General features: G+C 39.8%; 1 protein-coding gene across 1 annotated transcript in view; it reads right to left on the reverse strand.

Moving 5' to 3' along the window:
- The window catches only part of Smurf2 (SMAD specific E3 ubiquitin protein ligase 2), a 99,575-nt gene extending 75,995 nt beyond the window's left edge, over positions 1-23,580 (reverse strand). The window contains exon 1 of the mRNA XM_028780536.1: positions 23,493-23,580. Within this exon, the coding sequence (XP_028636369.1) occupies positions 23,493-23,544 (52 nt within the window). The 5' untranslated portion in view covers positions 23,545-23,580. The remainder of the gene's footprint in view (positions 1-23,492) is intronic.
- Between the last annotated feature and the right edge of the window lie 472 nt (positions 23,581-24,052).

Consider the following 24,052-nt stretch of genomic DNA (forward strand, 5'->3'; position numbering starts at 1 on the left):
ACAGATTTGCATATTTTAAATTTGTGAAATGTATTGCTAGTTACATCTACGTAACAAATGGCCTTCCAAGAGAACAGTGAGAGACTAATCACTTGAGGAGATTGGAGAGGTTAAAGCAAATGAAATAGTGAAATACTCCCAGAGGTTGTATTGTTTGGTTTCTAAAGTCTTCATACCTGGATAAAGAAGAAAATAATTTTGAGAGGTTATTAGCCAACTGGGAATTTTTATCCATATGTGATCCTATTCAAACTAAATGCTACAGAAGAAAGAGAGCCAGTAGCTCTGTAAGTATAAAGAGCACTTACCTACCAAAATGCAAATCAGTTCCTGCTGCCCTACCCAAACTGGTCTAACAGGCTGGGTGCAAACAGCAAGAGAACTGTGTTAATACTGTCAAACCTACAAATCTGTATTTAAGGAATGGTTATGGCAAGAGAGAAGGATATAAATGACAACTCATGCAGTGTTGAAACAAACTGAATATAAGAGGTTCTAAACTGTTCTTACTCAACTCTGAACATAGGTGGGGTATTAGAAAATTGTAAGCACTACCTAGAGTTTACCTCCCATTAGCTGAACTGGACAACTGCATTTTACATGCTTCAAGAAGGCCCTAGTTAAGGACTTTCTGTACATGGGTGATGAGAACACAGGACCAGAAACCTTTTTACTATATACTTTCTACCAGCACTCAAAAAGCTCTTGAGTGTCTCTAGAAAGCATCTATAAGTCAAACAAAGTAGTGAAGTAAAGACAGGTAAACCAGGGCCAGTGAAACTACTCAGTGTTTGTAAAAGTATTTGTCTCCAGGCTTGAGAAATGCACATGGTAAAAGAAGAAACCCAACTCCCAAAAACTGTCCACTGATCTCCACAAGCACACCATACACAGTACCCCCCCCAAAAACAAATCATTTGTTTAGAGAGACAGGTAAACAAGAAAGTCTCTATTATTAGAGTACCATTGGCAAAAGCAGTTTTAGCAGAGTACTGGACAAAGCCTGAGTTTGCACATAAATGAAAACAAGGCAGAAATTTGTTTTTAGAAAACAAATAGAGAAGGTGTTAACAGAAATAGGCTATATCAGAACTCAAAGTGAGAGACATAGAGATATAACAAAAGAGAAGAGTAAGTTCCAGATGAGGAAATTAACTGATTTTGACAGACAAAGAACACACCTTGACTGGTCTTTGAAAGTCAACCCAGCTTCAAGGATGCACTCTTTCAGAACACAAAACGTACTTAACCACCTCCTTATGGAGTTAACAACAACAATGAACAGCACTCCATATTCCACTCTGCCTGTTTGCTCACACACTCCCAGACATGGTAAGACCGTGAATAGCAGCAACACGCATTCAGTAGGTGCACAGTACTTCCCAGGCACCGTGCAGAGCACTTTGTACACTAGTTCATTCCCATCTCTGAATGCATAGCAATAAAAGCCACTCCACAGAAGGAAGTTAAAAATTAGAAAGGATCCACACTTCACCATCACACACTGCCTTGCAGCATCTGTCAGCCACCCCTATCACTCCAGGATTATTCTAAGCCTCCCTTTTTAAAAGTGGGGAAAAGACAAAGCTTTTAATCTCCAGAAGCTTCAACTGTTGGCACATTAATTCCAAATGTCTCCATTAGCTCTGGTGTCTGAAACTAGACTAGCCAAACAGTCTTGTGTAAACCACACCATATGGTTAAGAACTGTCCACACCACAGCATATTCCTAACCTTAGCCTACCCAGAGAGCGTGCGCCATTTCAACCAAATGCATCCAACTGACTTGTACTCAGGTAGCTGCCAAGAGGAACAGGCAAGAGGGAAAAACTTGATTAATTCAAAACATACACTCAACCTCTTTAGCTTAAAACCTGATTCAAAAGGCAGCTACAGCTACTTTACCTGTCTTTCCCCCTCTCCTCAGCTGCAAGGGAAAATGAACCAAAAGTAACTTCTTAAAGAAAACAAACAAATTGTTCAGAGTGTCCAGATCTCTGTAGCAGGAGACCTAACAATTTGGGAAGACTAACTTAGAAACAGAAGAACTGTCTGTCTCAATTCGAATTTTCAGCTCCCCAAGCACTTACCTAGCTTGAGCCTGTGTTCAAATTACTGTGACATCAGTTTTTCTTGTGTAAAATATTATATACATATTTTTAAAAGGGTCACAGCACTAGGAAGATTGAAAATTGCTGGTTTATTTATTTATGTATATGAATACACTGTTGCTGTCTTCAGACACACCAGAAGAGGGCATTTGATACCATTACAGATGGTTATAAGCCACCATGGATGCTGCAAATTGAACTCAGGACCTCTGAAAGAGCAGTCAGTGCTCTTAACGGCTGAGCCATCTCTCCAGCCCTTTGCATAATATTTTTATTCATCTGCTTTGCAATATGGACTTGAAGATTAAGTGCAATGATTTATCTAAAGAACTTAAAATATAGAAAGTCACAAAGCACATAAGGGGGAGCTGAGGGGTGGTACACGTGGAAAATCACTGGACTGTCAGAGAGCAACTCAAGGGAATTGGCCCTCTATTTCTACCATGTAATAAGTATCAACCTCAAGGCTGCAGACTTGGCAGCTAGTGCTTATGCCTGCTAAAACAATAGTTCTCAACCTTCCTATGCTGCAACTCTTTAGAGTACCGTTCCTCATGTTGTGATCTCCAACCATAAAATTATTTCATTACTACTTCATAACTGCAATTTTGCTACTGTTGTGGATTGCAGTGTAAGTATCTGATATGCAGCCCCTATGATAGGGTTGTTTGACCCCCAAAGCAGTCACAACCTACAGGTTGAGAATTGGTATGCTAAGACATCTCTCCAGCTCACACAGTAATTATTAGAATAAAAGGCAGCATGGCTCACGGCAAATTCCTCTACACTCAGGTACAAGGCGTTGATTGGGTCCCTTAATACAGATAGCAAAATCCTGATAATGATGCATACCTATAACCTCAGCACTTGGGAGGCAGAGAATCAGGAGTCCAATGCCATTTCAGCTACATAGTGTAAAGCCAGGCCAGGATACATGAGATATCAAAAAAAATAAAATTACAATTAAAAAGTAGACAAAGTTCTATAAAGTATGGAAACAGAAGCAGAAAAATTAAATGTTTTTTACTAGCATCTTCATTCATACTTAACTCTAGTATCATTCTAAATTCCAAAAAAGTTTGCATTAGCTCAATAAAAATAATATTAAACAAATATTTACCATACAACAGAATAACTACTAAATATGTTATATTTTCATTAGTGAAAGCTTAAATTCCAGACTCTACTACCTTCATGGATTATTCACATAACATAAATGATTTCTCTAAGTATGATGGGCTACATAGTAAAACCCTATCTCAAAAAAATAAATAGATAAAAAATAAAAAGTGGGCAAAAAGAATGATTTTACAATTTCAATTAATTAGAGGCATTGTAGATGCCTAAGATTCTTATCCTACAATTCTGAGGCTTCAATATGCCTAATATGCTTCATATGCCTAAGAGACAATAAGATACCCAAGAGGCTAAGCAAATCTTAAGAACATAGGCAATTAAAAAAAAACCTTCGGAGTTTTATATTATCAATGTAAAAAGCCCTCATATTAAGCAGGGCTACTTAGGAGGCTGAGAGAAGACTGCCTGAGCACAGGAGCTCAGTGCTAGCTTAGGCATCGTAGCAAGACCATATCTCAAAAAATTAAAGTTATATGAGGTGGTACAACTATATGAGAGGCTAATGTAGAAGCACCACAAATTCAAGGGCTGCCTGGATAACTTAGTGACAGTCTGTCTTTAAAGACACAAAAGAACTGGAGCTATAACTCGGTAGTAGAGCAACTGCATAGCATGCACAAGGTCCCTAGTCTAATCCTTCCTTAGCCAAGTAAGGAAGGGGTGGAAGCTCATGTTATGTACATGTACAAATGAAAAAAAAAAAAAAAGACTTCTTGAATCCCTATTTCTTCAGAACATAACTTCTACAAATTTCTAGAACATAGGTTCTAGAAATGCTGTATTTGTACTTATTTTTCACATGACTATGGACGTTCTCTGCTAGGGATGTGGCTCAATTAATAGACTACTTACCTAACGCTACTCACTGGATAAAACCCAGATGCCCCAGCCTACCAGTCAAGTACAATCTCACCTCAGGTGTTCCTTTTCTTTCCCCTCCACAACTTAACTCCACACACTTTATATATTTAAATATTTCCCATGCTTCTCTCTCCACCTGTGAATTTGAAGAGTTTAAGTCTACAGAGTCATCATAGACCCACAAGCATTACTTGAACTAAGAACAGAACAGGAGAGGTTCCCAAAAGAAAACTAGGGTGAAAGTTACCAGAAGAGGAGGGAATGAATAGACCAACAAGAAACAAAAGCAGTCTCTATGTTAGCACCTAGCAATTTACAATGTAAGGAAGAAACTGGTAACTTCTTGTACGTGAAGGCCAATTTAGGAAAGTAGTAAACAGGGCAGGTGTGCTAATGTACACCTTTATTCTTGGTCCTAGGGAGGCAAAGGCAGACTGATTTCTACAGGTTCAATGTCAGTCTACTTAAAAAGTTCCAGAACAGCTAAGGCTTTGTAATTAGTTAAACAAACAACAACCCCCCCCCCCAAAAAAAAAGACAGGGGGAAAAAAAAAAGTAGAGAACAAGGTCTGAAGAGATTGCTCAGTGGTTAGAACATTTGCCCTGCAAGAGTTTGGATCAAAACCCAGGTAAAAGTCAATCAGGCTTAATAGCCATCCTGTAATTCTAGCCTCAGGGGGTAAATGCAAAGGATCACCAGAGCAAGCTTGCTAGTGAGGCTAGACATGTCAGCAAGCCCTGGGTTGACTGAGACTGCCTCCACAGATAAAGTAAAGAATGATCCAAGATGATGGAGGGCGATCTCTACATGAACCTTAAGCCTCCACATGTATAAGCACCAACACATAGGTGTGTCCACATGTATGTAAAATGCATATACACATGCACATCACACACATGAAAATGGAAAAAGGAAGAGAGAGAAGACAAGTTAACCTTTTCATTGTACAATCTTTCCTACAGACTAGCCACACAAATTTATTTATATTTAGCTTATTCAATTCTTTAAAAGCTAAGACATAAAAACTGAGTAACGTTCTTCTGAAGTCATTTTAAAATCACTCTAATAGGCCAGGCGGTGGTGGCGCACGCCTTTAATCCCAGCACTTGGGAGGCAAAGGCAGGCGGATTTCTGAGTTCGAGGCCAGCCTGGTCTACAGAGTGAGTTCCAGGACAGCCAGGGCTACACAGAAAAACCCTGTCTCGAAAAACCAAAAAAAAAAAAAAAAAAAAATCACTCTAATAGAACAAGACTCAAGTCTTGAGTCTTCCATAAAAACAAACACTATCCCAAAATGACTTACTGAACAACAAGGCTAAATATGTTCAAACAGAGACAAGGGGGAGGGGAATAGTTAAAATTTTACTTTTAAATTCAGTAATTTCCCTATTAAACCATATTTCTAGACAAAAAATTGCTTTGTATTTTTTTTAAAGAAAAAAGTGACAATACATTGTAAAATGTAAGGTATTTTCTGTCTGGGTAGTGATTTTTCTAGCACTTAATGATAATTTTCATGGCTTGGTAGGTAAAGGCACTTGCTACTAAACCCAACGACCTAACTTTGACTTCCTGAACTCATATAGTAGAAGGAGAAAACCAACTCTCACAAGTTGTCTTCTGACTCACATCTTAAGAGTTTCTACTGCTGAAGAGAGACCATGACCATAGCAACTCTTAAACAAAGGAAAATGTTTAATTGGGGCTGGCATACAGTTTCAAAGGTTTAGTCCATTATCATCACAGTGGAAAGCATTGCAGTGTGCAGGCAGACATGGTTCTAGAGGAGCTGACAGTTCTACATCTTGATCCCCAGGCAGCAGGAGATTGTGTGCTACACTGGGCATAGCCTGAGCATATGGGACATCAAAGCCCGCCTCCACAGTGGCACACTTCCTCCAACAAGGCAATACTTCCTAATAGTGCTACTCCCTATTGGCCAAACATTCAAACATATGAGACTGTGGGACTATACCCACTCAAACCACCACATTGCCATATGTAGGCTGTGGCATGTGCATGTACACACACACACACATACGTATATACACACATACACACAAAATAAGTAACTGTAATAAAATTTATTTTAAATGTATAATTTTATAATCAGTTTTTAACTGACAATAGAAAAATGACAAACATTTCAGACTTTTAAATGCAGCTTTTATCTCAACAGGTTTATATTTATGGACTCAACCAAGGAACAGAAATTACTCAAGAAAAAATGAATTTACAATAAAAATATAAACTTCTTCCTCATTATTAATCAACTATTCAACTATTTAATTCATTTACATCACAAATCAACTATTCATGCACCAGTGATTTAACTATTTAATTCATTTACACTGTATTAGAAACTATATATGGATAGTGTATATATGTGTGATTTACACAATATTTGAATATTACATAAAATTTGAATATTACATAATTCAAATTTTTATATGAAGGGCTTGAGCATTCATTGATCTTTACATATGTGAAGGTTCCTGCAAGTCTGTCTTTCACAAACACTAAAGGACAACTGTTCATCTGAATAGACTCAAACTCAGATTGATTTTGTTTGCCTGGTTGGCTAAGTATTTGTTTGTTTGTTTGTTTGTTTTGAGACAAAGTCTCATGTAGCCTAGACTGGCCTCAAACTTACTATACAGCTAAATGTGACCCTGGCCTCCTGATGCTTCTGTAGCCATCTTAAAAGCACCTGGGATTTTAAGCAGGTGCCATCACTCTCAGCTCTCCAACTCAGGCTTCATTACTTAGTAAAAAGCACTGAATTACCTCTATACAATTGGCACAAATCACAGAAAATAAATCTCTGTTCCCAAAGTTTCAGTCCAAGAAAAGCAAAACATAACATTTAAAAATAGTTACTCAAAGAACAGGTCATAAAAAAAACTTTTATTTCCAAATTTAAATATTACCCATTTAAAGTATATATCCGATCTATATTAATATGGCTTTAATGCTAAAATCCATTCAATAACAAATGCTAAGACTGCAAAATCCTGAAAGTAAATATGTTACTAAGACAAGAAAAGTTTACATTTTAGAAAAAAATATTCAACCCAATAGATAAAGCAACCCGAAAGCGTCCCTGGTACTCATTTTCCATAAATCCAAAAAACAATTTGTATGTGCAAGAGAAATCTTTTCTTCCAAGGCAGATGACATGGCTCAGTGGGTAAAGGTGCCTTACAGCCAAGTCTGAAAGCATGAGTTTGATCCTGGAGCCCACACAGGGAAGGAAAACCAACACCCCCAGTCGTCCTGACTTACATACATTCTTGTGCATAAACATAAAAAAAAGTAAAATAATTAAAAAAAAAGTTTTCCTAAGGTTGGAGTGTAGCTCAGAGGCACAGTACTTACCTAGTAGGCAAAACGCCCTGGGTTCAATCCAATACTACAACAAAACAAAATTTAAAAAAACAAAATTTTAAAAACAGGATCTATGTAGTCCTGGCTGTTGTTGTGCTCATCGTGTAGACCAGGCTGGTCTTGAACTCATAAAGATCCTCCTGCCTCTGCTACCTGAGTGCTGGGATTAAAGGCATGCACCATCACACCAGCCTGAAAGTGTTGTAGGTTGCCCAGATGCTGTTTTCTGATGCTAATTTTGGTTCCTCAGGGGCTGCCCTCCAACTAGCCATCACACAAGAACTCAGGTGATACCATGTGAAGCTTTTGCCCATTTTCACTGATCAAATAAAGGCTAGAGCAGAGGAAGGAAAAGGTGGAACAGGAGGTCTAAAAGAGAAGAAGAGAGGAAGAGAGGAGGGAGAAGAGAGGAAGGAGGAAGAAGAAAAGATGGCACAGAACCATGTGGCCGGGAGAAATTGCAAGTAGCAAGGGTATCATAGCTGGGGGATAGATTGGTGTGGTTGATAGAGCTGTCCAATCTAGGCTTATAGTTTATAAATATAATAACTGTGTGTGTTTTTGCACGGGTTTATTTGGTGTGAAAATTACTGCAACATAAAATTTTACAATTTTTAAAAATACTGTTTCTGTGATCTACAAAACTGTCAAACACTAAAAAATTTATCATTTTGTGGAATAAATGCATAAATATTTGCATAACGCATTTTCACAAATTTGGGTTTTGGTCATTTGCAAACAAGTTTACAACAGACCCTCTACCAAGGGAAAACAAAAAACCCAAGACTGCACAGAATGTCAGTGTCCTATCCTGTCAGTCTGCTCTTCTGCACATTATTCTGGAATAGCATTCCAGAATAATAATTATTCTTTCCTCTGCTCTGCCTCTCTCTGCTTCTCCCTTTGAATGTGGACTTACAACCACTCTTCCACTCTTCCTCCAGTAGTGAAAGAATGATTGCTCATTGGGCATATCCTCTCAGTAGCTTTCTAAGACAGCAGGGAATTGAAATAGTTTTTCAACTGGCTGGCAGTTCCAATGCCCTTATTCAGCCTTCTCACTTGTGGGCATCACTGGGTTCTGAGCTAGAAAACATCTTCCTTCAGAATTCTGAAGGCTTCCTCCTCCCAGCTTCTTGCTGGTGATATTGCTGTTGGAAGTTCTAATTTTTCTCTTATGTAAAAGTGAATGAATGAAAAGGCCCTTCCTCCCCAACTTGGCAACTGATGGTTCTCTTTACACAGCATCTGGCAAGATGACACAGCCATTTCATTGGGAGACTCTAAAATTCACAAGTGTTTTCTCTGGGGCTGTCCAATTTTGACAGAAAGGCCTTGTTCATAAAGTATAAAATACATAATTAGCTGCTACTGTTCTGGAACCTGAGCAGTGGCAAGGGGCTGAAAATTTATCATTTAGACTGCAGTCAGAGCCCTCATTTTTCAGACAAGCATTTCTCTTTTATTCCTACAGGGCAATGGATGGGTCTGGAGCCAGCTGGGTTAACTTTTCTCAAAAGTAAGACTTAAACTTTGTTCAGGGTGAGAAAAAAAAAAATCACCTGCCTGACCCAGAGGCAGTGTAGAACCTTTCCAAGACTTCTGCTCACCAACACCCTCAGAAACAGTCTGCTGCCTCTGCCGCCTGTCTTTGTAGAGAGACACGAGGTGGCTGGATTCCGCACTGACTTGCTAGTTTCCTTTGCACCATCTACAATCTAAATAAAGCGTGTCACACACCTGGTTGTCAACTGGGCACACTGTGATCCAGATCTTGGGACTGAAGACACAGGATTTTGACCCGGATCTTGACATAGGATGACACATGCTTTGGATCCAGACCTGGAGGCATAGTGGCTATGAAAAGTTTAGGCCCAGGCAAGGTACCACATGCCTTTAATCCTGGGAGACTTAGGCAAGCATATCTCTGAGTTCAAGGCCAGGCTGGAACAGAGTAAGTTCCAAATCCAGAGGTGGTAGTACACACTTTCAGTCTGGGCCACACCTTCTGCTGGAGGCATACATACAGGAGATGAAAGAAGACCCACTCTTCTTTGCACTTACTAGCACATCTGTTGGAACCTACTTCTACAGAAGACCAGCTGAAACAGCCTCGTGGGACTGAGCAACTACTAGATTCTTGGACTTCCCATCCACAGCTGCCCATTGTTGGGATAGTTGAACTGCAAACTGTAAGTCATTACAATAAATTCTCTTGCTATATAGAGACATTCCATAAGTTCTATGACTCTAGAGAACACTGATTATCAATTAATACTTTATCAATACTAATTCATCAATTTTAACAAATATACAATACTGTACTAAAATAGTTGACAAAGAAGGAAGAGTGAGTTTAGGAAAATATAGGAACTATTAATGTCATAGTTTTTTCTGTAAGTTTAAAACTATTGACAATTTAAGTTCATTTTTAACCAATTATGTATGTGTGTCTGTACTTATGTATATATAGGTGTCTTGCCCACATGTATGTACATGCAGTAACGATGTCAGAAGTGCCCAGGTTGGGGGCTGGAGAGATGGCTCAGCGGTTAAGAGCACTGACTGCTCTTCCAGAGGTCCAGAGTTCAAATCCCAGCAACCACATGGTGGCTCACAACCATCCATAGTGAGATTGGATGCCCTCTTCTGGTGTGTCCGAAGACAGCTACAGTGTACTCATAATAAAATAAATAAATAAATCTTTTTAAAAAATTTTAAAAAATATTTAAAAAAAAAAGTGCCCAGGTCAGAAGAGGGGCGTCAGATTCCTGAGACTTGAGTTATAGATGGCTGTGGGCAACTACGTGGGTCCTAGGAATTGAACCCCTCTGGGAGAGCAGCCAGCCCTCTTAACCAGTGAGCTAACTGAGCTATCTATCAAGCTCCTACAGTTCACTCTTAAGAAAGCAATAGTAGAAATAATTCAATCTTGCATTTTCTTCTAATTTATGAGGCTGCTCTGTAGGAATGTTTCATAGAACGGCTGAAGAAAAACAAAGCACATTCTAGGGGAGCACTATTATTTTTATTTTACATATACAGGTGTTTGTGCATGTATGCATGTCTGTGAACCACATGTGCCTGGTGCCCATGGATGCCCATAACCATTACAGACAGTTGTGAGTCATTGTACAGGTGCTCAACATAAAGCCCAGGTCCTCTTGAAGAGCAGCCAATGCTCCCCCTACCCCTAAACCACCTCTCCAGTCCCATTCTGTGATATGACCCCCCTCTTTTGTGTGTGTGTGTCTGTCTGTGTGTGTGTGTGTAAGTTGTTCCATTCAGATGTGTCTGTCTTCCTTTTTGCCAATCTGTTACTTTTTTCCATTATGTATCTTTTTAGTCTTTTACCAAATAACCTTGGGCTTTTATAGTCAATAAAAAATTATTATAATTTTTGAGGCTGTTGAAATTAGGTGAGATAGTAAAACGCCTGTATACTTCAGAGGTAGAACACAGACAATAAAGGCTGGAAATGAGCCAGGCATAAATAACCTCAGCACTCTGGAGGCAGTGCAGGTGGATCTTGAGTTCAAGGCTGGAGCAGTCTCAGAGCAAGTTCAAGGATAGCAAAGACCACACAGACCACTCAGAAAAACCCTGTCAGGCTGATGAGATGGCTCAGCAGTTAAGAGCACTGTTCTTCCGCAGGTTATGAGTTCAAATCCCAGCAACCACATGGTGGCTCACAACCATCCGTAATGAGATCTAATGCCCTCTTATAGAGTGTTTGAACACAGCTATAGTGTACTTACATATAAATAAATAAAAACTTTTGGGCCGGAGCAAGAGGGAGAAGGGAAGAGTTGGGGGTGGGGAGGAGAAAGACCCTGTCACAGAAATAGGAAAAAAAGAAGCTAGAAAACGGTATGTTAGATTAGTGTACAGAAACATATATAGGAGCTGGAGAGCTGGCTCAGCAGTTAAGAGCACTGACTGGAGAGCATACAGGTTCGACACCCGGCATGCACATGGTGGCTCACACCTGTCTGTAATGTAACTAACTCCAGGGGATCCAACACCCTCTTCTAACTTCCATGGTATACACATGATACACGTACATACATGCCAGCAACTTACACATATAAATATTCTAAAATAAATAACAGTACCACCTAAAAATCCAAAAAACAGCAACAGCTGCTGCCACTGCCATCACATACAATTGTTAAAATGGCTGCAAACTCACTTTTCTTCTATCCAGAGACAGGGAAATTTGCATTCCCTCCCCATGAATTTAGAAAAGCGTGTAACTCACTTGCTTATGACCAATAAATTATAGCAAGGCTTTTTCCAGGCTACATCAGAAGAGAAAAAGCAACTTTCACTTTGTTCCCTGGACAGTTCCTTGTTAGTACCTCCTAGCTCCCACCTTAGCAATGGAACTGCCCTGAAGCTACCTGGCAGTACCACTTGCCTGTGAAGAGAGACCATATGGGAGCTCGGGCAGGACCTGTGGAGAAAGAAATGCCTGGGAACCCTTCAGCTATTCCAGTTCCAGCCGCCCTCTGAATAAACACAGGACAGATGCTGAACAAAGTGCCCAATGGACCCTCTTCCCAAGTTCCTGACCCACAAAAGTCATGTGATAATAAAATTATTGGGAGGAGGGCAAGTTTGAGAGTCACTTTTTATAAAGAAAAACCAAAATTCTTTTATATAACAAATATAATTTTTTCAAATACTTTTTTTTCTTCATATCATATAAATCACTCAGGATTTTTGCTTTTTCTCTTTTGTTCCAAATAATTGGGAGAAGAATTTGTTTGACTAGCAATGGGGTGATTTTTCCAGATAAAAATTAAGTTTTTATATAGTTAAGAAATTTGAAAAATCTGTTAGGGACAGCTTTCGTGTACTGTTCATGAAGGAACCTGAATTCAGCACCCATGTAGGTGGCTCATAACAACCTGTAGCTCTAGAGGGATGCAATGCCTCAGGCCTCAACAAGCATGTGCCCTGACATACACATACCCACACACAACACATAATTTTAAATGATTTTAATTAAAAAAACTGTATTGGCAAAGAGGATAAATTAGAACAAAGTATAATGACCATAATGCTATAATGAAACCTATCAGTTTATATGCTAACTTAAAAATTAATTTATAAAAAGAAAAGACAGCAAAGCAAACAAAAATTTATTTTTAGAAGACACTGAGTCTATCTTAAATGACTTGTCCAACAAGCAGGTACTGGTTACAAAGCTAGGATTTCTTATGAAACCAGGACAATTTTCAGTATTTCAAGATGAACTAGCAGATACACTGATCTGTGCTGCCCTCAGGGATGGTCACCTCAGTTTATCTTCTAATTACAAGCTTAATGAAAAAAAAGTTGCCAGGCAGTGGTGGTGCGCACCTTTAATCCCAGCACTTGGGAGGCAGAGGCAGGTGGATTTCTGAGTTCGAGGCCAGCCTGGTCTACAGAGTGAGTTCCAGGACAGCCAGGGCTGCACAGAGAAACCCTGTCTCGAAAAACCAAAAAAAAAAAAAAAAAAAAAAAAAGTTGCACTCTTTCAAAACAAACCCTATGGGGGAAAAAAGGAAGGGGAAGAGGGACGGGGAAGGGAGGAAAAGAAAGGACAGAGCGAGATACATACATGCTGGTGCATCAACACAAAAGCCCTACGGCCTCTATATATGGTTTCTTTACAGCATGGTTCTCCTACAGGGAAGAAGGGATGAATGCTCTCACCCTGGCCACTGAACAGCTAGATAACCCGGAGCCTAGTGTTGCAATCCTTGTAAACATGGCTGTCTATTACAGCCTCTAATGTAACCCCTGGCCTTCCTTACATCACAACAAGCCTGCATTTATTGCCAGAGCATCAACTACCAAGAAGAGAAAAATTGTTAAATATACTCTCTTTGGAACTAATATATCATTACATTACTCCTAAGAATGATTAACTTTTTAAAATGTTTTCTTCAGCCAGGCACAGTTCTAAGCACTCAGGAGGCAAGGTAGGTGGATCTCTGTGAGTTCAAGGCCTGTCTGGTCTACAAAGTGAATTCTAGCACAGCCAGGACTGTTACACGGAGAAATCCTGTCTCGGAAAAAAAAAAAAAAAGGTTTTTTCCTTTGTATGTGCAATGGTGTATGCATACAGAATGTATATATGTGTGTATGATATGTATGTGAACATGGATAGGTGCATGCCTCAGTGTGCATATAAAGATCAGAAGACAACTTCAGGAGGTAATCCTCACCTTTCCTCCTCATTTTTGAAGTACAGTCTGTCTGTTGTTGCTGCTGTTTTTGAGACAAGATTTCTCTGTGGAGACTTGGCCATCTTAGAACTCACTCTGTAGCCCAGGCTGATCTCAAACTCAGAGATCTGCCTACCTCTACCTCCTGAGTGCTGGGACTAAAAAGGCTGTACCACCACTGCCTAGCATTGTTGTTGCATTTATTTGTTTCTTTGCTTTGTTTGTTGTTTTGCATTCGAGGCTAGCTAGTCCACAAGTTTCCAAGAGATTCTCCGGTCTCTGATTTCTATTTCCTAGAGGAATGCTGGGATTACAAATGTGTCAACTTTTTACAGAGTCCAAGGGAAATCATGTCTGTGCTGCTTGCACTTTTACCCAAGACTTTCCTATTCTCTGTCCCCATTTTTTAAAAGTCTCACTGTTTTGCCTAGGCTGATGCTGAATATAAGATTCTACAGCCTTAGCCTCCCAAGTAGCTGGGATTACACGTATCCAGCCAAGTGCTCGGACTTTCTCAAGAGTTTTATGTATATGAACATTGTGCCTGCATAGTTGTCTATGCACCACATGCATGTCTGGTACTCTTGAGGTCAGAAAGGATGTTAGATTCCCTAAAACTGGAATTACACATGGTTCTGTCACACAGATGCTGGGAACTGATCCCAGATTAGCAAGTAGTCGGTGTTCTTGACCCTGAAGCTCAGATTTTTAAGTATCCTTGTCACATACACTTTTTAAATATTTTTACTCGGTCAGTTAACAAAACTCTGAAATAGATATTATCTTCCTGTTATGGACAGACTATGTATGCAAATTTTCTTAAGTAATACGCCACAAATTGTTATCAGTAAATATCAGCTAGATCTTTATTTTGCTATGGAGTAAAATCTGCAGAGTGGTAACAGAACTTTAACAACTGGATCAAGGAGACAGCTTAGCATCCAAAGGTACTTGCCACCAAGCCTAAAGACCTAAATTCAATCCCCAGGACCACCATGGTGACTCCCAAGAGTTATCCTCTGACCTACCATGATCACATGCACATAATAAAGATGTTAACAGTTCTATCAATAAAGTCAAAAATTAGCACAAGAACTCTTCAGTCCTATATCTTCATAGCTTAATGTCAAAATTACTGAGATGTTAGTTACTTCAATAGTGACATCATGGAAAGAAATCCTTGTTTCCAGTGACGTCCTAAAGAACACTTGCACCTTTTTCAATTCACTGATGAACTATGTATCAAGTATTGTCAGATGCAGCATTCTGAATGTATCAAATGCTTCATGACTTTTTCAGAAATTTAAAATACTTTTTTACACTTCATGACATGATCAATTTAACCAATCCATGGTTTTTTTTTTTCTTTACAAACTTTCTAAGGAAGTTGTTAGAAAACCAGGTATGGTAGCACATGCTTTTAATCCCAGCACTCAGGAAGCAGAGGGGGATCCCTGAGTTCAAGATCAGCCTGGTCTACATAGTGAGTTCCGTGACAGCCAGAACTTCACAGAGAAACCCTGTCTTAAAGGGCGGGGAGGGGGGGGCAAAAAACAATAGAAAATTATTAGAGTCTGATCCTATAATGTCACACAAAATACAAGTAAAATTAATTCATGTTAACAGTCCTAATTTAATGGAGTTTTGTCTCTTCTACAACACGAAACATTTAAATTTATATATATAACATTTAAATTTATATATATATGTATATATATATATATATATATATATATATTTTTTTTTTTTTTTTTTTGGTTTTTCGAGACAGGGTTTCTCTGCGTAGCCCTGGCTGTCCTGGAACTCACTCTGTAGACCAGGCTGGACTCGAACTCAGAAATCCGCCTGCCTCTGCCTCCCAAGTGCTGGGATTAAAGGCGTGCGCCACCACCGCCCGGCCTAAATTTATATTTATAAACTAAATTATGTGTAGAGTTTTACTGGAAGCTGGAGTTGCTTTCCCAGTGTCTAACTCTCCAATCTCATTTATTCCAAGTACACTCATTTTGACTTTGGTTTACAAGCCTTCAGCTTGACAGCTACCTACCCACACAGAAAGAGCTCCATCTACTGGTAGGAGAAAATCTACTAACAATTATTCTGCTAAATAAACACAGCAATAAAATATAAAATGATTCCTAATAACATACTGCTACACACATACATCAGTATATCACTGAACCCTCACCAGAGAAGCAGCTTCTTGCAGTAGATTAATAGAGAGACCCACAATTGGACAATGTGCAAAAAGGAAAAGACTCTGGAGCACTCAGTCCTAAATGAAACTGATGTCTGTGGAAGAGGAGATGGAAAGCCTGTAAGATCCAGTAGTGGTGGATGACTCCAGGGAAACAGCTGGTACATGCATGCACTCACAGAGACTGCGGCAGATGCCCAGAACCTGCACAAGTTCAAGACCTGCACAGACAAAAATCTAAGCATAGAAAAATGGAAGAGAACACAAAGTCCCACCTCTAACCAAGAAGCTACTTCCAACTGATCTGGTGGGAAAGAGGAAATGAGTTTTTCCCAGTGGAGTGAATACTAGGTATATCAACCAGGGATGCCTATGCTCAGGAATGGTTGGCCAACACAAAAGACTCCAGGGGTTTTGTGTGCTTCTTTTGTGGTTGCTTTGTTTTGTCTTTGAGAGGGTTTTGTTTGTTTTGATTTATGTTTGAGAGAAAAAGAACATGAAGTTGGGTCAGTAGGGAAGTGGAGAGATCTAAAAAGAGTTGGGAGGAAATATATTGTATGGAAAAAGTTTTAAAACAAATAAACAAAAAAATTAATCTGTTTTTTAAAAAAATCTTAAAAGGATCAGTACATTTGAATATGACAATACTTCCCCCCCCCCCAAAAAAAAAAAACCCACACAGTCTCTTCCTATAACCCAGGCTGGCTAGAACTCACTATGTAGGCTGGCTTCAACTTAGGATCTTCCTGCCTCAACCTCAAAAATGCTCAGATTGTGTGTATCAGGTGGGTATCACCATTATACTCTGAAATATGGTAAGAAAACAATATTTAATTGAAAATTATGGACTTGGTATGTAGTTCATTTGGTAGGATGCTTCCTTAGCATTCATAATGCCCTAGGTTCAATCCCCAGCACTACCAAAAATCGGTCATAATAACAAATATCTATAATCCTAGCACTCAAAAAGGCAAGAAGTACAGAAGTCCAAGGTCATTTTCAACTACTTAAGAGTTCAAGACCATCCTAGGTAATATGATTCTCAAAACCAAACAAACAAAAACCAAAAAACCAAGTTATCTATACCAAGACACTTGCAGTAATTATCTGTAATAATAAAAATGGGGGAGGGAGTTCAAATAGCAAACAGAAATCTGACAATGGTTGCTATCAAATTCTCTTAATTGCTTCTCCTAAAATCAGTCCTTATAGCTTCAATTACAGTTCTAGCTTCCCTATTTCTGCTAGGCTACATTAAATGGCAAATATAAAAAAGCTTCAAATATTTCAGTGGCTCTCATCATCTTAAAACAATATCAAAATTTTCAACAAACACAGCAAGGTCCTAAATGGAGTGGTCTCTAACTCTTGCCAACTCACACCCAATGCAGCAATCATAACAAATACCTGTGGGACTGTATAGAACTAAATATAGGTCTCCAACATTCATTCAGTCAAGTGTCCAAAGCTCCCAATTTATGCTGACACAGGGATCTTATCCTCATGGAATTCACAGCATAGCAACAACTGCCTTCTAAACTACAGAAAGGGTCTCTTAGAGTCACAGACGAAACCAATTCAGCTCAGGGAAAGTTCTGAGGATAACAGTAATCTTTGAGCCTAAAAAAAAAGCTAGGATGACAAAGGGTGAGAGTGAGAGTAACTCCCAATGACTGTTTTCCACTATAACAAAGGGTAAGCATAACTCCCACTGACTGTTTTCCACTGAATTTCATCACACTCTAGTCAGGTAAGTGAGTTCTGAAATGAACTCAGCCTCCTACTTCATATAGCTGTTGTACAAACAAAAAGTGACAACAGATGGAAACTTGACAGTGTCTTAATTTTTTGTTTATATGTGTGTTTGTGTGTGCACACACATGTATACAATATGCCAGATCATGAGTGTAAAATCAGAGGATAACTTTGAAAGACAGTTCCCTACTTCTACCTTGTGAAGCTCTGTGATTGAACTCGGGTCATCAGGCTTGGTAGCAAACTTCACTTGCTGAGTCATCTCATTAGCTCCAGTGTCCAGTAATTAATACACATCAATTATACACAACATGTAATAATGCTGATAACAGCAAGGATTAGTGTCAGACACCTGTAATCCAGAGGTAAAAGCAAGAGGATCACTAAAGTTCAAGGCCAGTCTGATCTACACTGCTAAGACTGTTTTGTCTCACAAAACCAAACAAAATTCTTGAATATGTTGATCATGGGGCTGGAGAGATGGCTCAGCTTTTAAGAGCATTTGTTGATCTAGCAAAGGACTCAGAATTGACTCCAAGCACCAATATGGTGGCTCACAATCATCTGTAACTCCAGTTCCAGGAAATCCGATGCTCTTGACTTCAGAAAGAACCACACACAAACACACAAGCAAAACACCCACACACAAAATAAATATTTTAAAATGTTGATTATAACAGTATATTCTAAAGGTTCAGCCTTTTTAAAAAAATAAGGTCTCAATGTGTAGCCTGCAACTCACTCTATAGACCAGACACACCTCAAACTCACAAAGACCAGTCTGTCTGTGCCTCCCACGTTCTGTGATTAAAGGTATTCCACCACCACGCCCATCGATTTAGCAGGCTTAAATATGAAAATAACAGAGGACCAATGGAAAAAATACAGGAATAAAAATAAACAACCCATCATCATTTATCCAGGAACACATTACAGTAATACAATAACTTACATTCAAAATTACAATGAATCATAAATAGAGCTTTAGACTGTCAGATATGATCTATTTTTAAAAAGTAAGACATATTAGGCCAGACATATAGCTCAGTGTTAAGAGTGATTGTCTGACATGCACAGGATGCTGGGCTCCATCTACACAAAATAAATAAAAATCAAAATTTTGTGTACCTTAAATTTGACCTTCACTTTACCTTGAAATTAGAGTTTTGTCAGGAATGGTGGCACACACCTATAATGCCAGGACTTGGAAAATAGAGGCAGAAATTTCAGAATATCAAGGTCATCCTCAGCTATAAAGTGAGTTTGAAACCAGCAAACTACATAATCTGTCTATAAAAAAAAAAAAAGAAAGAAAAAAATTGAGTTATATGCTAAATGTACAAAATTTTAACATGCTGAATAAGATGTTAGCATGTTGTCTTAGTCAGGATTACTACTGCTATGATAACCAAAACTAAGTTGGGAAGGAAGAATTTATTTAAGCTTACACTGCCACACCACAGTCCATCAGTGAAGGAAGTCGAGACAGAAACTCAAAAAGGGCAGAAACCTGGATAAAGGAGCCGATTGGGGGGAGGGGGTGTTTGGGTTTGCTGCTTACTAGCTTGCTCCTCATAGCTTGCTCAGCTGGCTTATAAAATCCAGGGCCAGCCCAGGGATGGCACCACCCACAATAGGATGACACCACCCACAACAGGCTGGGCCTTCCCCATCAATCACTAAGGTTTGCCTACAGCCTGATCTTATGGAGGCATTTTCTTAATTAAGGTTCCTTCCTCTCTGATAACTCTAGTTTGTTTGAGTCAAGTTAACATAAAACTAGCAAGCACACATTATTATAAAAATAGATCGATATGAAAAAGGCAGAAGCCATGATTTAAAATACATACCTCAAGAAAACCAAACTACTGCCTGTCTGAAGAAACACAGAATTCAACAAGAGAGCACTTAAAAGACAGAGCTATGTCATTTTAGCTTCCTCCTCAGAAACTAATAAAATGAATTAGTTATATTCAATAGCAAAGTCATTATGGTCCACTGGCATTATTCATGCTTGGAAACCTAAAAGATGCAATGAAGTTTAAAAATTTCAAGTCTTGAGTTACATAAAACACTCAGTGAAATAATATTTAAAATACAAGTATATTTAAAGTGAGATTTTAAAATTAATTTTCTTTACATATAGGTCAACTTCTCTACTGCCAAGATTTTTAAAGTTAATGAGAAACAGCATACAAAAACACTACATTTACAAAAAGATCTAAAATAAAGGTTCTGGATAAGTAATCTGTTATTACTCCATACCTAAGAATTTAAAATATTAGAAACTATACTAAACTTCATTTTCCAGCATTTGACTTTCAAAAACAATTAAGAGTATAAAATTTACCTCATTTTTTTTACTATACCCAAATATATAGAATATTTTCAACCTAAATCCTTTCTTAATGTTGTAAGAAAGTCTATATGTATCACACTACAAATTACACATATGTAATCAATCCATTCTCCACTCTAAATACACAAACTAAAATTAATGGTGTTTCCAGATAGCCCATTTTAATGACCAAATGTTAATGTGTCATAAAAACTAAAAGAAGTAACTTGATAGAATATACCATATATTCTCCAATGGTTTAAGGAATCTCAATTTGATAATAAATTCATCTCACCTTCATCAACAATATCACAATTTACTAATAGGTGGATTTTAGTAATAGTCTGTGGAAAATATCCATAATGGGCAGAGATCTCAAGAGGGGAGGCTGAGACAGAGACGGGGAGAGACTGGCTATGAGAAGAATTGTTAGCACCTTTCAGCAATGGGCAGTTCTCCATTAAGGATATAATTAACTGCAGTTCATAAAGTACCATAGAATGAAAGGTATTCCATAAATGTAAATTTTTAAATGGCTTTAAAGTAAAAAACAGTAATCTTAAAACAACTTATAGCCCAAGTGTATTATAAACCAAATAAAACTTCACTGTGGGATTTTTTTTTTAAGTTAAGTTTTTTCCTCTATTAGGGAATCCAGATCTAAATGAACTGTTAAACACTTAATCTAAAGGTATGCCAAATGTTTCTTAAGGTCTTAACAAAGAATCAACTTTTTTTTTTAAACAAAAAGAGTCCTAGGTTAAATATTTTATTTGGCTTCTCAAGATGGACTGAGAAGTTGGGCACCAGCTCCAGACCAAGCTCTGGACGCACATCAAACACAGCCCTGTCACTTATCCAGTCAGTCAAAACAATCTTTTCCATCTAACCCTTTTATGTTTGTGTCCTAAAAAGCTGCTAATTGAATCCAGCTCTTAAGATCTATTTGTTAAAATTTATACTATTTAATTCGTAAATGATGAACACAAATGAAAAAAAATGTAAGTTGACATTCCCTGCAAAACAGGAGATTTCACCATATGTAATCAAAGAGACAACAATGGTTTTAATATTTGTCAGACTTTTTGAAAACTATTCACAGGCAAATTCCCAAAAGCTTTAAGAAATTGAGACTAGTTCAAACTGTTTTTACAATTAAGAGGAGAGGACAGATATTTAAAATTCTTCAGAAAAAGCTAAGTGTACAAAATCACTCTATAAATTTAGTTTAATGTATCCTCTTGCTCAGAAACTAAGTGTGATCTTTTTCCTCTCAAACTTCACTCAGGGCAAGTTTCCATAGTGTGGTGGTTATCATGTTCACCTAACAAATGTCACTCATAAATCTTATAAAACTATCATATGCAGCAAAAAAATGACAGATAAATATAAGATCTACGCAATCACACTAACCCTCAGAACACAGATGGCTGAAGGGGTAAAGGTATTTTCTCTCAAGCCTGACGACCTGAGTTTGACTGGGAAGACTCAGAAGATGGAAAAGAAGATCCCACCTAGACCTGTCCACCACACAGATTCCATAGCCGTGAGACACCTATACACCTGCTCGCACACACGCACACACACACAGAACATAAAGGTAACAAAACCTCAGGAGTCATTTTCTAATAATTTATTTGAATTTTATGTGCATTGGTATGAGTGTGTCAGATCCCTCGGAACTGGAGTTACAGACAGTTGTGAACTGGAATGTGTTAACCTGGGTACTTTGAAAAACAGTGCTCTTAACTGCTAAGCTATCTTTCCAGCCCAACTCAGAACTCATTTTATCCAAAGAAAACCCAAACCTCCCTTTTCTCTTCCATGTTTATATCCCAGAAGGAGATAAATAACATCCATTTCTGATGGCTTTTGCGCACCTACACTCACAATTTCTTTCTATAATTGATACAGGCCTGCCTGATAAGAACATCAACAAACTAGAGCACCAAAGATCCTTTATAATTGTGTTCCACTGACTCCCCCCAAATGAACACAATAAAGATGAAAATCAAAGCGCCCCCCCCCAATCTAGCGTTAATAATACCTTGTAATTTTCCCTAGGGAAAGAAACGCTTCCAGGTCAGTACTATGTATGTATTTTTTTAATTACTGGAGATAGGGGTGGTATGTGTACATAAGTGCAGGTGCTTGTGGGAGGCCAGACGCATCAGATCCCCTGGAGCTAGAGTTACAAGTGGTAGTAAGCCAAGGACCTGAGTAGGGGGTGCTGGGAATAGAACTCAAGTCCTTTTAGAGAACAGACTAGGATACACTTAACCACTGAGCAATCTCTTTAGTCTCAAAAGTAAAGTATTTTAAGCTGTAGCCAACATACCAAATTCACTTCAAGTTACCTAGAAAGTAGAGCCAATGGATTGGCATTTAACTCAAGCATTCAACTACAACATTCGTCCACATCAATTTCAAAAGTTTAGTGTAGGCAAACATAATTACAGCTTATCCTTCGCTCACTCAAATACATATCAACCAACTACAAAATGCCATCTTTTTCACCACATATCTGAATATAAATGTGGACAATTTACTTACAATGAATGACGTGACTAACTAGGAGAGGGACAATAGTTTCAATTACCCTCTTTAAACCAAACGCATTTTTTTTTTCCTTAAAAGGAGGGAGATGTGACCACGGAAGAATATCAGAAGTGGCATCGTAAGCAAATTATACCTATAATATGTTAACAACTCGCTGCACCTGGGAACATAAACAGTCTTTAACAAATCCCTCTGAGCATTCCTTTCCATTTAGAAAGGGGTGAGAAGTGTGGAGAGAACCAGTGAAAGCTCGATTAAAAGTTTGTATGAGTCCAGACTTAGAAACACATTTCAAAGCAAGTGATTCTAAACCAGGTCTGGAGTTAAGACGTGAGCCACTAGTTCTGCGGCCTACAAGGAACAACCCCAAACACGCTACCCTACAATCAAACAACTTCCAAAACACAGAGTGTACAATGAGCCGGGAGTCGTGGGATCAGCCAGACACGCCGGAAAAGCCAACCACAGTCTCAGCCCCTCCCAGAGACGTGCGTTTAAGGTGTGTGGCACTGGCCACAGAGGTTGGCAGCTGGAGAGTAAAGGTTTAACACCCGGGCATAGGTAGGTGTCCAAGTTAACAACCCGGGAACACACGCGCTCTCCCGTTAAGCACTCACTCCATATTTAAGGAGTGTTTACTGCGCGCAGTCAGCAACTGGATTCAGTAATCCCCTTCACAACTCCACCTGGGCAATAGCTCCTGTGACCCCTGGAAACGAGACTTCAGGACCTCAAATCCGCCCTCCACGGGAGACCCACGGGCCACACACTTGGCGTTCTGAAGAATTTCCCAACCCCAGCTAAGTGGTTCTCCAATGACTCCCTGAACTAGGCCTTCCCACGCTCGGATTCCTGTCCAACACCACCACCGACCCGGACCCCGGCCCTCCGCCTGCCCACAGGGGCCGCAGCCGCCCGCCCTGCTCACCTGTCAGGCGCAGCTTGACGGGCCCGTTCCTCCGGCCTCCGGGGTTAGACATGTCCCCAGCGGCGGGGGAGGCGGAGGCGGCGGCGGCGCTCGCGGCTGGCCGGCGGGCGGGCGGGCTGGGCTGGGCTGGGACGGGCTGGGACGACGGCGAAGCGCGGAGGAGTCACCACAGCGGCCGGGGCCGGGGTCCGAACAGCCCGCGCCGCGGCCGCCAGGGCCGGAGGGTCCCGGATGTGCCGAGCGCCGTCGCCATGAGCCGCGGAGGGAGCGGGACGCAGAGCTCCCCCCTCCTCCCACTTCTGCTTCCTCGGCCCGGGCCGCACAACAAAGCGGCAGCCGCGGCCGGCCGCGCCGCCTCCACCCCGCGCCCCCGCCGCCTCCTGTCCTCGCGGCCCGCCTCGGTCTCCCCTTCTTGGTGCCGCGAGGCCTGGGAGCCGACGGTGTGTAGTCTGCTGAGGCGGGCGGGTGCTCGGCCGCTTCCTCCTCCGCCCGCCCTCTTGTCTGAGGGAACCCGGTCCTGGGGCCGCTGCCGCCGCCACCGCCGCCGCCACTCCTCGGCT

This window comes from Grammomys surdaster, unplaced genomic scaffold (assembly GCF_004785775.1).
Source record: "Grammomys surdaster isolate TR1022 unplaced genomic scaffold, NIH_TR_1.0 371, whole genome shotgun sequence".
Lineage (NCBI taxonomy): Eukaryota > Metazoa > Chordata > Mammalia > Rodentia > Muridae > Grammomys > Grammomys surdaster.